Source organism: Eleutherodactylus coqui, chromosome 9 (assembly GCF_035609145.1).
Source record: "Eleutherodactylus coqui strain aEleCoq1 chromosome 9, aEleCoq1.hap1, whole genome shotgun sequence".
Taxonomy (NCBI): Eukaryota; Metazoa; Chordata; class Amphibia; order Anura; family Eleutherodactylidae; genus Eleutherodactylus; species Eleutherodactylus coqui.
Window position 1 is genome coordinate 53,383,803 of NC_089845.1, and position 14,793 is coordinate 53,398,595.

General features: G+C 49.4%; 1 protein-coding gene across 4 annotated transcripts in view; it reads left to right on the plus strand.

The window, feature by feature from the left end:
* KDM1B (lysine demethylase 1B) overlaps positions 1-14,793 on the plus strand; it is a 56,299-nt gene that overhangs the window by 80 nt on the left and 41,426 nt on the right. Inside the window, exons 1-6 of one of the 4 annotated variants that reach the window (XM_066579411.1) lie at positions 5-99; positions 1,921-2,034; positions 5,249-5,373; positions 13,035-13,124; positions 13,204-13,315; positions 14,010-14,126. In XM_066579411.1, coding sequence (XP_066435508.1) covers positions 1,942-2,034; positions 5,249-5,373; positions 13,035-13,124; positions 13,204-13,315; positions 14,010-14,126 — 537 coding nt within the window. In that variant the 5' untranslated portion in view covers positions 5-99; positions 1,921-1,941. Of the gene's footprint in view, positions 1-4; positions 100-225; positions 253-1,920; positions 2,035-5,248; positions 5,374-13,034; positions 13,125-13,203; positions 13,316-14,009; positions 14,127-14,793 lie in introns of those variants that run through there. The other 3 variants (XM_066579412.1, XM_066579410.1, XM_066579409.1) reach the window with 3 other exon arrangements.

The window sequence follows — 14,793 nt, forward strand, 5'->3', positions numbered from 1 at the left end:
GCTTCTCCGGTTTTCGTCTCTTCTGTGTTTTAATAATCGGCCGAATGAAAGAAAATCGTCAAGGGGAGCTGTAAGGGCGCCGAAATATGCGTAGAAAGGGTTAAGTAATAGCTCCGCCCCCTGTCAGGGTATCACGTGTCCAATATTTACAATGTGTCAGAGAGGAGCCCGGAAGTGGTGGCGAGCTGTCATCAGGGGGTGACAGCTTGGTGTAGAGCAGGGGATGAGATGCTGGGAAGGATCTGTAAGGATGTAGGTGCTGACTTAGAAGTATTCCGTGTAAACACGGTCGGCGAATGATGATTCGCTGTCTTAGTGCGGGTTTAAGATTTTGGTTGCGGAAATATGCAGCGCAAAAATGGCGCATAAGTGCAAGTGCGTGTATTTTTCCGCAGTGCTCCATATACACAGTATATCGGCGTGTAAATACATGCAGACATAGGACGCGCGCCAATGAACTATGCAGCGAAAATACGCAAATGTCAAGAAGCCCATTGAAATCAAAGGGTTCTGTTCAAGGGGATTCCACACGCAAGAAAGTGGGCGTAAATCTGCGGCGTATATACGTTGTGTGAATGAGCCCACGCCGGTTAATTTAATACGGGTGTAAAAAAAAAAACCCGCGACGATTGCCGTAAATGTGTAGTATTCATCTGTGAAGGTTTGCCCGTTCACTGTGAATGGAGGCGGCCGGAAAGATATTTGGCGCGCTCCGCCTCCGTTCGCCGAGCGATTCTCTCCTGTGTGAGAGCGATTATCCTTGGGAGGACGGTCAGGTGCCAAAACAGACGTCCCATGTGAAAACACCCTCCGACCCTGGCGGAATCCGCTGACACCGCGGCGCCGGTGCGTGAGGATGGGGTACTTTATCTGGAAGAGTCTGGCTGGAGGCCTTAAAATCCACATCATCCTCAGTCCTGCGTAGATTTGGATGCGCGGAAAAGCGTGTCGGTTGTATTCGCACGGGGATATCTGATGCAGAATCCGTGCCATATCTGCACCCCATTACAGTCTGTACGCTGCGCACGGTTTTTTTTATGGATGCCAGTGTGGAAGAACATTGCACCATCGTTGTTGGGAGCGCTCCGTGTGGATTTGCCTATTGAAGTGGACTAAATTCACCTTAGATTTCACAGCCACATATTTGCGTAAGCGCGGCCGAAGTCCGCTCGTCTGCTGCGGCTTATAGAGGCAGGATTGATGATGAGAAACCTGCGCCAGATTCTGGGATGTGAACATCCTTAGTGTCTGTAGTGCATAGTACTCCTGTTTTGTTTATATTTCCCACGCCATCGCTATAGATCACAATCGAGCAGGCAGCGTTCTCTTATGCCCTCGCGCATTATGGAGTTCTGACACACTAATGTAAGCCCAACTACCTAAGGCAATATAATTGATTGCCTGCACATTACCGCGTATCACATGGGCGTACAGGGCCTGCGTAAACAAGGTAAACATTCACCCATGGGAATTAGCCCCAAGGCAAATCCAACCGATACCTCCCCTCCCCCCATACAATATATACAACATTGAATCGTCACAATTGTTTGATTGAAAGGGTTTTTCCCCACCCCGTTATGTTAGATGGGGGTCAGCGCTTCGGGTCATACGGTGTCGATTTGAAATGTGTCCCGGTAAAAACACGATTGACTCTTGTTGATTCTTGACACAATTTCTGCATGAGGATTTTACCCATTGAATGAATTTTAAATCCGTGTCCAGATCCGCTGCATTTTAATATGCAGATCCAAGGCTCGGCCGGAGATTACGTGGCACATCTGCGCTGAATGTTTCCGCCATGGATTATGCCGTGTGATCACAGTCTAACATTCCAATCAACTTGGGTTCTGCCTTGTTTGCCTGTCCTGTATCTTCAGAATCACACATATAACCTGATGTACTATATCTGCTTATTTATAGGTAATCTGGTGATCTACAGCCATGTCTGGCTCTAAGAGCCGAGCAAAGAAGAAGGCCAGCACCCCATCCGACCTCTCGCCGGACAACCTCCCTCTGCGATCTTCTGGACGACAGGTGCCATTCTTTATTTCTATGATTGTTCCTCATTTATGATAAACCGCTATTTGGGGGGAGATTTATGACAGCCGTCTAAAAGAAAACTTGTCTTTGTTGCCAATAGCAACCACAGTAGAGCCTTTAGTTTACCTTAGCAGTATAAGGCCGGGCTCACACAACCGTGTTTTTGGTGTGCATGAAGAGAGTGGAGAGCAGCAGCTAAGGTACTAGGCTTAATCCATACTCACACAAGGAGCATGAAATGAGATCGTTTATTCCAAGCGTAAGCTCCACTGCATAGCAACGTTTCAACTGTGCATCTGGTCTTTATTAAGCATATACAGAAATGGCTACACACTACCATAAAGGTAAAACCACCACCAATTACATACATGTATTTCTCATAAAACACACATATGACATACCATAAACCAATCACATGGGGTCATGGGTCCGGCGGCAGCTGAGAATCATCCTAAATCAGAAGAGTATCAAGAAAAGATATGGAGCCACACCCGGCATCCCTGGCGTCCACCTCTCAAGACTGCGTATGTGTTAGCTGATTACCATGTAAACACTAGAGGACTACATTCCCCCAGTCGTGGCTTCAAGAAAATGGCCGCCGACAATGTTCAATGCACATGCGCAGGCTACACTGTCACTACGCATGCGCAGAGTGCGCCGTCAGAGCCCAAAATGTGGGCACTAATCATGTGCCCATAAATATAACAAATATATCCATAGCCCCCTGCATCTCACTATTTCAAGTGCATCACTCATGTAAAGCATGTTATGTTGTCAAAAAACCGTTTGCCTAACATTGTCATATATTGGTATTATGGACTGTTGAATTTTGGATCCCTCTGTCTGGATCCTTTGCACAAAGTGCGCAGTCGTATGCAAACTTACTGCTCTCCCAGAGGGGATTTTGATCATGGTGCCGCTGTATTCTTGTTTTAAATTGGAAATGTTTTTGGTGTGCCACCACAATGAAAGTGTATAAGAGATTGCTACTGCATATTACGCATGCAATCCTGCGTGGGTAATGCGCAATGAACCTATGGTCAGGTGAGCCTGGCCTCAGAAATGAAAGCTGCAATTGGTTACTACGGGCAACAAAGACATTTTCTTTGAGGGTACGTTTACACATAGTGGAAATGCTTTGGCATTGGATGTGGTAAAAACCACATCTGCAGATCTGTGTGCGTTTTTTGTTGTGATTGATTTTGTCTGATAATGAGGTTTTTGGTGAGGTTTTACTGCAGCCAAACTACCCATAGAAATGCACCCTCAATAGGATTTCACACCTCACCCCCCCCCCCCGCCCCTCTATCCCGCAATATCTCCGTGGTCTGAGACACTATTGATTTTTTTTTAACCCTTTCCAATCCAATGTCGGGCCTGCCCCGACATCATAATTTCCCTCCACAGCTCCGATGTCGGGGCAGGCCCGACACTTGCAGTGCAGGAGTGCATCTGCACCCGATCGTCAGACACATCGGGTGCAGATGGATTCCTGCACTGATCCTCATCGAGGACCCCTGAGGAGAAGGCAGAAAGGGTTTTTAACACTTTCTGCCTTTTCCTTTACACATTACATAGCGCTCAATTAGCGCTATGTAATGCATAGAGATTCCGGCCGGCGATCATGTGACCGCCGATGTTACCTGACCCCCGGCGGTCACATGACCGCCGAGCCGGGAGCCTGCACTGTGGGAGGACCTGCTTACCTGACCGGCGTCTTCCGCATTCTCCTTTTGTCTCCCGGCCCGGCGATCATGTGACCGCCAGGTGCCACCTGACCCCAGCGGTCACATGATCGCTGAGTGGGGAGGGAGAAGGAGAATGCAGAAGACGCCAGACAGGTAAGCAGGTCCCTCCCTGCACCCGCCTGAACTCAGATCAGGAGGGTGCAGGGAAAATGTATTTTTTCTCACCCATTCTCCCGAGCTCCAATTTATTTGGAGCTCGGGAGAATGGGTGAGAAAAAATAAATGGATTGGAAAGGGTTAATTTCTGCTCTCTCTGCTGTTCCTAACAAGCATCGGTTGGTTGAGGGGGAAGAGAAATGAGACAGTACAGGCAGCAGTGGCAGAGAGAGGAGAAAAAAAAATCAGTAGTGTCTTGGATGGGTCCTGGCTCGCATTGCTCACAGAAGCCAGTTCCTGCACTTGTTAGGCCTTATGCACTTGAGTCAATCACGTGTCTGATTTCAGACCTTTTTTAATGTATGCGTGGTGTTTGTTCATTTTTTATGTCCATGCGTGATCCGTTTTTTTTTTCCTGGCGTGCAAAAAAAAAAATAGAGGGAGCCCAATTTTTTTAGAATTACTTAGCAGTGCCAAGCGGAGTGCACACAGATGTATTCCGTGCTCACTCCTTTTTGTTTTTTCTGCGTACCCATTGACTCGAATGGGTAACTGTTCTCTGAGAAATTGGACCAGAGCAGGACATGCTGCGTATTTAATTTATTTTTGCAGCCCCTGTAAAAAAACACACGTCTGTATAGCGCCATGGACTGTAATAGGTCAGTGTGTAATCGGGTGCAAATACGGACAGCAAAAGAACTTGAAAATTGCTTGTATAAATAAGCCCTTTGGTAGATACTTCAATAAAAATTGTAATTTTATCATATAGTACATGCTGATTACTAGAGATGAGCGAGTATACTCGCTAAGGCACATTACTCGAGCGAGTAGTGCCTTAGCCGAGTATCTCCCCGCTCATCTCTAAAGATTCGGGGGCCGGCGGGGAGCGACGGGGGAGAGCGGGGAGGAACGGAGGGGAGATCTCTCTCTCCCTCTCTCACCCGCTCCCAGCCGCAACTCACCTGTCACCCGCGCCGGCCCCCGAGTCTTTAGAGGCGAGCGGGGAGATACTCGGCTAAGGCACTACTCGCTCGAGTAATGTGCCTTAGCGAGTCTACTCGCTCATCTCTAGTGATTACACATTCCTTCTCCTCTTCTTGGCTGTAAACTTTATAGGACACATCTCCACCTTTCTCTGCTGTAAACTGGAGATGAAACATTCCACTCCTGTCATTATTGCCTTACTCAGTCAGCCTGAAGGATTTTGAAAGGAAATCTAACTATAAATTGCAAACGCAGGAGGAATTGTTTAAAAATTTCTAACCATTTTTCAGTTACAAAAATTTTTTACTTTAATGATTGAACCAAAAATAAGTGAGCGGAGGTGTGCATAGCGTCTAATCATCTCCTGTGGCTTGGATTAGGTGAGGAAAAAGGCGAGTGAAGCAATAGAAGATGAGGAGGATTTCTTGGAGAAAAAATACAGGAAATGTGAGAAGGCGGGGTGTACAGCGACATGTCCCGTGTGCTTCGCCAGCGCGGCAGAAAGGTAGGCATCACTCAAGCAATGGAATGCCAGATATTTTTATTACAAGACCATTACATGTAGAACTGAAATTGGGTTTTGGGGGGGAATATCCATGGTGAATCTCTCCAAGCTTAGCGTTACGTGGATTTATTTTCACAACCCAATACCAATTCCAGTTGCAGTATCTAATGGGACGAGGACAGCAGCACGGGGAACTTACAGAACGAGTGGCTTTGCACAAAGTGGCAAATGATCAGGCAAAACTTTACAATGTTTTTCAATTTTCGGCAGACAAAAGTTAGTGATAGCGAGCGGTAAGTTACATCACATTTTCAGACGGCTGACTTTTATCTTATGTGTATGTACAGCTTTAGGGTCTTTTAAGTATTTTTCACCCTATCTTGACTGCAGTACATGTAAATACTTTGCTTGTATACAGATGTAGCAGGTGTTAACATAACTGGCAGATTGAGATAATTTGCTTTCCAGCATTTTAGGGGTGAGCGGTATCTTTTGCATATCTCATTATTATTTTGGTACATACTTGTTTGCACTTAGCAGGGACAATATTCTGTAAGACTTGTATTTTCAATGGTATTATTTAATGTACCATATAATGTACTGAAAAACGTTAAAAAATGCAATGAAGAAAAAACATAACTCCACCATCTTTGGAGAGGTGGTGGTGGTGGTGGTGGTGGTGGTGGTGGGGGGTCGGTTATACATACTACAGCAAAAAAAGGACATGAAAACTTTTTTCTGTGGGTCAGTAACATTATGACGATACTAAATGTATTTTTATATATATGTATGTGATATATATTCTATATTCTTTTTTTTCTTTGCTGTATCTTTGTAAAAAAATAAAATTATTTTCTGCCACTGTCCTCTAACTGCCTTAATGTTTGTTTTATTTTTCCATCAACATAGTTGTGTGTGGGCTAAATTCTGCAGGATTTCCTGTAGTTTCTATTGGAACCATTTTGGAGTAGATGAAACTTTCTAATCGCTTTTTATTTAATATTTTTTCTTGGAGACGGGGTGACCAAAAAAAGCACAATTCTGGCGTTGTATATATTTTTTTTCCTTACGACGTTCACTGTGCAGGACAAATAATGCTTTACTTTGATAGGTCGGACTTTTATGGACGAAGCAGTATTTAACCCCTTAGTGACGGCGCTATCGTAAAACTACGTCCTGCCGTTGCAGGACGTGTATGGAAGGAGGTAGCGCCGCTATCTCCCTCCATACAGCGTGGGCGTCAGCTGTTTATTACAGCTGACACCCGCGGGCAATAGCTGCGCTCGGCCGATCGTGGCTATTAACCCTTTAAATGCCGCTGTCAATTCTGACAGCGGCATTTAAATCCCCCGAACGCTGTTTGGGGGTCCCGCACGGCCCCCCCGCGGTGAGATCGGGGGAGCCGTGCAGGTGTCATGGCAGCCGGGGGCCTAATGAATGGCCCCAGGGCTGCCTTAGCAGACTGCCTATCAAGCCATCCACACAGGGTGGCTTGATAGACTGCCTGTAAAAAAGCAGCATGACGTAATTCCACACGGGGCGGATTTGCCGCGGAAATTCCGTGCGGAATTTCGCCATGGCAAATCCGCATGTGGCCGCTAATCCCGAGATTAGCCTGCCTTGTGGACGAGATTTCTCCGAAATCTCGTCCACACGGGACGGCAAATCTGCTGCGGCGCGGATTTGCCGACCGCAGCATGTCCATTTTTTTTTTCCCTCTATGGGAGCGCCGGCCGCAGCGGAACAGCAAGCGGCTAGGCCGCTTCAAAGCCACCGCGAGTTTTGCAGCAGCGGTTCTCCCGGCGGAAATCTCGCTGTTTTCTCGTCTGTTATCATTGGGGGACGCAGCGAAGACCTTGGGTATAGCTTCTGCCACTAGGAGGCGACACTAAGCATAAAAAAGTGTTAACTCCTCCCACTAGCTATACCCCTCCTGCAAGCAGCATGCTAGCTCAGTTTTTTGCTTAGTGTCTAGGAGGCAGGACCGTCTCTCCTGCTGAGACTACTTTTTCCTTTCTTTTGAATTTTTTTCCATTAGTTTCCTTTTTTCCTGGAAGGCCAGGGCATAACGGGGAGGCAGGACTCTCCCCGTTACACACCCACCGAGGGCGGCGAACAGACGTAACTACACACATCTGTTATCGGCCGGGCCCCCTCTGAAGAAAAGGAGGCACACTCGGCCACCAAACTGAGTGTGACCCGCCAGCCATAGAGCCCCCCCCCTTATTTATGGTCCGGCATCCACTGCCCCACCAAAGGCAGGCAATGATGGGGAGAAGCTCTGCTGGAGCCCGGGAGCCACCCTACCTCAGTCAAGAGGTAAGTATGTGGGTTTGTTTTGTTAGTCCGCCGCCGTGCAGACCGTAATGTCTGTGTTTTTTGCATTGGCTGCTGCTGGGTGTGTGCGGGGACTTGGCCCGTGTTGGCGTGTTTGTGCACGTGGTTGCCGGCGGGGGCCTCCTGGCCGTTCGCAGCTCGTTGTGTCGCCGGCGTGTTATACTTGAAAGCGCTGTTTTTGGCCAGAGATGGATTGTGCCCGCGGATGTGGCCGCGCTGTCAGGCGGCTTGTTGCACATTATCTTGTTGCTGCACGCCGGCGGCGAACTTGCAGGTGGCTCTGTTCGCGGCCGGAGATGCTATACTCCGCCCGCGATCCTCCCCTAACAACATGGCGCCGCCAGGTGAGCCTCCGCGAAGCAGCTCGGCCCTGACGGCCGTACAAGATGATCTTCGTTCTCAGCAATGGCGCGGTGCGCCTCTCTCAGCACTAGGGGCACCACGTGTTGGCGCGCGGATCATTCAAAAGTGCCGCCGAGCAGTCACATGGCGCTGCTGTCAGCTCGGCGCAGCGCGCCTCTGTCAACATGGCGCCGCGCTTGGTGGACCTTTCAAAAGTGCTGCCGAGCGGTCACATGGCGCCACTGTCAGCTCGGTGGCGCGCGCCTCTGTCAACATGGCACCGCGCGCCCTTCTCTTCAGGGCGCCGCTGTCAGCTCGCCCCCCCCCCCCCCATTGCACTCCTACTCCAGTAGGGGCACCACGTGTTGGCGCGCGGACCTTTCAAAAGTGCTGCCGAGCGGTCCCATAGCGCTGCACGCCTCTCCCCGCATGGGCCCTTTATCAACATGGCGCCGGGCGCGCTCCCTTTATCAACGTGGCGCTGGGCGCGCGTCCTTTATCAACGTGGCGCTGGGCGCGCGTCCTTTATCAACGTGGCGCCGGGCGCGCGTCCTTTATTAACGTGGCGCCGGGCGCGCGCCCTTTATCAACATGGCGCCGCGCGCCCCTCACCCACCACCACGGCTAGGGGCCCCACGTGTCGGCGCGCGGTCACGTGGCCCCACTCTTCTCCTGAGCCGAGCCCGCGCGGCCCCCTGCTTAGCCCCTTCTCTCAGACGCCCCTGCCACGACAAGGGGCCCTATGGGTTGGTGCGTGGCCTCTTAAAATTGCCGCAGGGCGGTCACGTGGCTCCCTCTACTCGTGTCCTGTGCAGCCACTTCTTACTACTCGCGTTGGCGCGTCCAGGAGGATGCCCCTCCCCCCGCAACATGGCGTCACACGCCTACGCCTCCCAGCGTTCCTCCTAGGAAGGTGATGCCGCAGTGCGTCCATTCTCGTCCGGCCCACCGATACGCCTTACCATTGCCCGGCCACGTTTTTTTAGAGGCTGTGCAGTCAGCATTGTCCTCTACAGCGGTCTCAGGCGCACGTATCCTGTGTGCGCCGCCGCAGGTCAGGCTGTGATTGCTGCTGAACAGATGGCGTAGCTCACGGCCGTTCAGTTATGTTTATTGCCATACACCTGTGTATATGGCGAATGTGCAGCCCACCAGCTCAGTTAGGCTACCGTTCCGTACGCAATCCATGCGAGAAGTTGGGGTTACTAGGGTCTCGTTCAGACTGCACTCAGCCTATCGGGGCTTCCCGCTGCCGGTAGCTCCCCTATGGCGCTTCCTGCGGTCCCCTGCTTTGACACGCAGACGGGGCCGACCAGAGCCACGTACTAGGTGCGCTCTCACTACGGACAACAGTGCTGAACTATTGGCAGCATTCTCCGGACCTGCTCAGACATCTGGTACCTTCCACGGTACTACACAAAGACCGTCTGGAACCAGCGCTGCCCATATCTGCTCCGGACCGGGTTGAGCCTTACCTGTCGGTAGCTCCCCCATTGCCCCTTTCTGCAGTTCCCTGCAGCCAGCATTTCGCAGCATCCATGCCCAGGAGGACACATGGACGGGGCTAGCCAGAGCCACATCCCAAGTGCGCTCTCGCTGCAGTACGAGATACATCCAGCAAGGGATATCTCGCCATACTGTATACAGCGTCCAACCGGATGGTCAGCATTACCTGAGCGCGCTGACAAGGAGTCCCTGGAATCAGCATCCTATCATCTGCTCCGGGCCGGGTTGAGCCTTGCCCGTCGGTAGCTCCCCTATTGCAGTACCGTAGTGTCTGAGTCCAGGAGGACACGTGACCAGAGCCACATGCCAGGTATGCTCTCGCTACAGCACTATATAAAACGACAACAAGGTGCAAACTCTGGTCAGCATTACTCTGAGCTTGCTGACACCTGTGGTACCGTCCCTTCTGGATAGGGTACTGCACAGGGAGACTCTAAAATTGTCGCGGCACAGGTCTGCTCCGCATTGGGTTGAGCCTCGCCCGTCAGCAGCTCCCCTGCTGTCCCCCGCAGTCACATGTACCGCAGTGCCCGACTCCAGGAGATGCGGGCGGGGCGGCCACAGCCGCATAGCGAATGTGCTCCCACTGAAGTACCAGATTGAGTGGAGAGACTTTCATCTTGCAGAGTATGCGACCTCTCGTCAGTACTCACACAAGGAGTCTCTGGACTCATTCTTTCACAGGTCTGCCCCAAATTGGGCTGACTTTCTCCACAGGCAATCATACCACAGTGTCCGTGTCCAGGAGGACACGCGGACAGCGGCAGGCAAGGCACACATGCGGTGTGCGCTCTCGTTACGGAAAGAGACTACACCTAGCTGGAGAATACCTTGTCTTACATACAACGGGGTTCAGGCCGCTTGTCGGCAGCACCCCAGGCTGCGGAGCCCGATGGTGCCTTCCATGCCTGAAGCAGCGCATACACTGGTCTGAGCCGGAGTCAGATTTTTCCCCTCAGTAGTTTCCTACATTCGGGTCGGAGTCCGGGACAGAGCCATTTATCAAGTGCACTCTCCCCTGCAGTACTGGCTTACGGCCAGCAGAGAATATCTCGGTCTATGAACAATGTTACTCACACTGATTGTCAGCGGTATGCGGACGTCGGTGACAGGCCTGACTGGAGTTGAGCCTGGCCTAACGGCTAGCTGCCCCTCCGCGTTCCCCGCAGGCAAACAGACCGCAATGTCCGATGCTGGGATGCCACGCGGACAGGGCCCGGCTAGAACCATATATGGTATGTGATCTCGCTAGAGTACGAGAGTTACACTTCCCAAGATAGTCATCCCAGGGACAACATGTTGTACGGCCTTGGGCCGTACTTCGGTCTTGCTGAGTCCTGTGGTACTTTTCCGAGGGAAGGAGAATACTCATAGAAATTCTGCGAAGAGCTTGCGCGCTGGACCTTTACCTAATGGCTACCCCCCTGGGATGAACACCTGCAGCTTCCTACAAGCAACTTGGGGCGCCCCTCTAGTCGACGTCTTGTCATGCCCATCCACTGTGAGTCCGCATTCCTTCAGGCAGTCACTGAACTACAGGGCATGTTGTGCTTGCTATGACCGCTGGACTACTTGTCCTACAGCCGTGGCTATCTCACTACTGGAGGCAGAGCTCCTGATGACCCTAAGGGGTGCAGAACTGTATAGGGAGGTTAACACGCCTAATGGAGTTGAGTAGGGCAGATCCAGCGGCTCTCGGCGATACTCAGGCGTCGCCTTCCCTGCATTATTGCTTGCAGCTGAGCGTAAAACAGTACATACTTGTACTGTCGGCAGCTTTTAGGGTTCGGCCCTCCCCTACTGCTGGGGTTGTGCCAAGGGGATCAGTGAGAGTCCCTTTCTAGTGTACCCTTGCTGCCTTGCGTGCCCAACTTTTGTGGTGCCTAGTAGATTCTCGCGGTAACATTGAATCCCAGTACGGGGTTAGCGCTAGTTGATTACCCAGTTAGTCTCCATTCCAGGGGACGGATGTCCTCAGAAGCACGAGGGTCCATGCAAATGAACGCTCTAATCTGACAGCCGACGTCATGGACGGAGGTAGTTGGGTTACACAGCAGATCCTCCAGCCTTGGTCAACACGGAATTCCAGCATGGAACGGGGCAGATCTCAACAAGTAGTATCTTCAGGGCGTCTGGAATCGACCTGCGTCCTCCCTTACGGAGGGACTGTGAAGGTGAGGTTGGCTACCTGGAGGTATAGAGAAGCTCACTTACAACTAAGTCGACTGGCGGAAGGCCGACAACTCTCTGAAGTCTCTGCGCTTGGGGCCCAACAACTCTGCTTTGGATGCCTACCTTGTACCGTCGGTACAGGAGACGATCGTTATCTACCTGCGGTGAGCCTGCCGTCGGTATCGGGGCCACTTCAGCGGAGTATCGGTGGGCACCTTTGTCAGTAGTTCTGAGGAACGCTCCAGGGTAAGTTGGCTTGGTCTGACTACGCAAGAGTACTTTGCGTAGGTAGCATGCTTCAGTCACGTTCGTGCACGGCTGCTAATCCTGGCAACTCCGACTGGATTCCTGTGTCTCCGGGGGGAATCCTTGCAACAGATCGACTCGCAGCATACAGGGTCACAGTCACAGCAAGGTTATATTCTCAGGCTGTATTACGGCTTGTATACTCTGACAGCGAGTGCCTCGTCAGGATTTCTTCCCCCAGAGGGTGGATCGGGCCTTTTACTTAGGCCCCTTTAAGCTCTGTGTGAGCATGTTGGATGCTTAGTAATCCATTAACGCGGGTCGCAGTTGAAGGGCAGGTTGCTCCTTACACACGCGGCGGCTTCTATTTTCCCGCCCCCTTGGGTACTGCTCTAGAACGTCCCAAGGTCTTCGCTGTGTCCCCCAATGATAACAGACGAGAAAACTAGATTTTGTAAGAACTTACCGTAAAATCTCTTTCTCGTCTTGTTCATTGGGGGACACAGCACCCACCCAGTCTGGTATTGGAACTGTGACGTATACTCCCTAGGGGAGGGTCCTCGGTGCAGTCGCACACGGTGTTGGAATGAGTTACAGTTCGTGAGTATTGTTGTTTATTATCTATGTTGTATCCTACTGGCTGCTCCTACTGCTTGCATACAAACTGAGCTAGCATGCTGCTTGCAGGAGGGGTATAGCTAGTGGGAGGAGTTAACACTTTTTTATGCTTAGTGTCGCCTCCTAGTGGCAGAAGCTATACCCAAGGTCTTCGCTGTGTCCCCCAATGAACAAGACGAGAAAGAGATTTTACGGTAAGTTCTTACAAAATCTAGTTTTTCGCTGCGGCCAAATTCGAAAATGCACGACTTTCTATGTCCACGCAGACGCCGATCACGGAATCCTCAATTCAAATAGGCTCGTTAGGGGAACATTATGATTTCTTTACATAACCTTACATCGTTGAATTCCCAGGTACATGAATTGTCACACAATAGAAAGATCCATACATTGACGATTTAACTGAAGGTGAAAATTTGACTTTCCTTCTTAAATTTCAGGTGTGCCAAGAATGGTTACACATCCAGATGGTATCATCTTTCTTGTGGGGAACATTTCTGCAATGAATGCTTTGATCACTACTATAGGAGGTAGGTAGTAATACCGTATTATTAATAAAGTGCCACTACCATTTTGTTAAATTTCTGACATGTTATTTTTTTTCTTTAGTCACAAAGATGGTTATGATATATACTGTTCTTGGAAGCGTATATGGACAAGTAACGGAAAAAGTGAACCCAGTCCCAAGGCATTCATGGCTGACCAGCAGCTTCCATACTGGGTGAGATACTTTAATTTAATAAATGCAGCTAAAATCTGAGTGTTATTAAGGCCTTCACTAATAATATTAGTAATTATTCAATTCTGACAAGCAGTTCTACTACTTGCCACTCATAACACTACTAAAATTATTGAATGCTATTGACTAAACGAGATTTCCTAAGTAGGTGTTTCAGCACTCAGACCTTAATGATCACACTCTTACAACATATCTGTTTGCTGGGCTTGGTTATTTGTTTTTCTTTGGGGGGTTGGAAGAACCTGTCATCTTGTGTAGTTTGGGGGTTAATGATATCCATGGTAATTTAGGGTCCATATGAATCCAGTACTGAGGTAAAATAAAACACTTACTGGATGCTTCAGCAGCCACACTTTTTAGCATTTGTCTTTTCCAGCAGTCCCTCCCCCTTTCCTCCACATAGACATTTATGGGCAGCATGAGTTAGCAGTGAGCGAAGACCCTTCCTAGAGATGGGTTTCACTTGACAACAGATAGTGGACAGTAAATTAGAAGACCAACATTTCAGTGATTTTTTTTTTTCCAGCACATAAATGTAATATTAGGTAACTTAAGTGATTTGCACTTTTGCCACTTATTACATGGGATGTCCCATAAGCACAACTTTGTTGAAAAATTAGTGACCATTAAATAGATTGTTTCTTGTAATATTGTTCTTTATGGCAATGATTTCTAGGTACAGTGCACAAAACCCGAATGTGGAAAATGGCGCCAGTTAACAAAGGAGATACAGTTAACAATGCAAATGGCGAAAACGTACAGATGTGGTATGAAGCTGAATAATGTTCTCAAGGTAATGTCATGATACTGAGCTGCAGCTGAAAATAAAAATAAATGAAGTGCTAATGACAGCCAATCAGATCACAGCGATCATTTTCCAAGTGCACTTTTGAAAATGAACGCTTGCAGCTTTATTGGTCACTTTGGGTATTTGATATTTTTCCTTCCCTTTTTAAAAGCTTTTTTTGCTACAAATAAACCTTATAGGAAAGTACAACTTCCATTGTATTCTGTGAGGCCAGTTTTTATTAAAATGTCAGTTTAGCATAAAGCAGGGGAGGCCAGACTTGTTCAGTGTGGCATCTACCTTTTCTGGGGTCTAAGTTAAGGGGCCCATGCACATTAGAGGAAGGTCAGCCAAATATGGTGTGCATGGGGCCTGATGCTCAGATTTCTTGGCTCTAGGGTCTCTCACGGTATGTGGTTTGTAATCTTGCGGTGACATGTGTATACATTTCTGGCATATTTGCCATGTATATTATTTACCGTATATACTCGAGTATTAGCCGACCCAAGTATAAGCTGAGTCAATAGGTTTTACCACAAAAAACTGGTAAAGCTTATTGACTCGAGTATAAGCCTAGCTATACCCGAGTATATACTAGGTAAAGAAAAAATGCAATACTCCCCTCCCAGCCGGCGTCTGTGTCTCCGGCGCAATGGCCTCCCCGGTGGTGTGG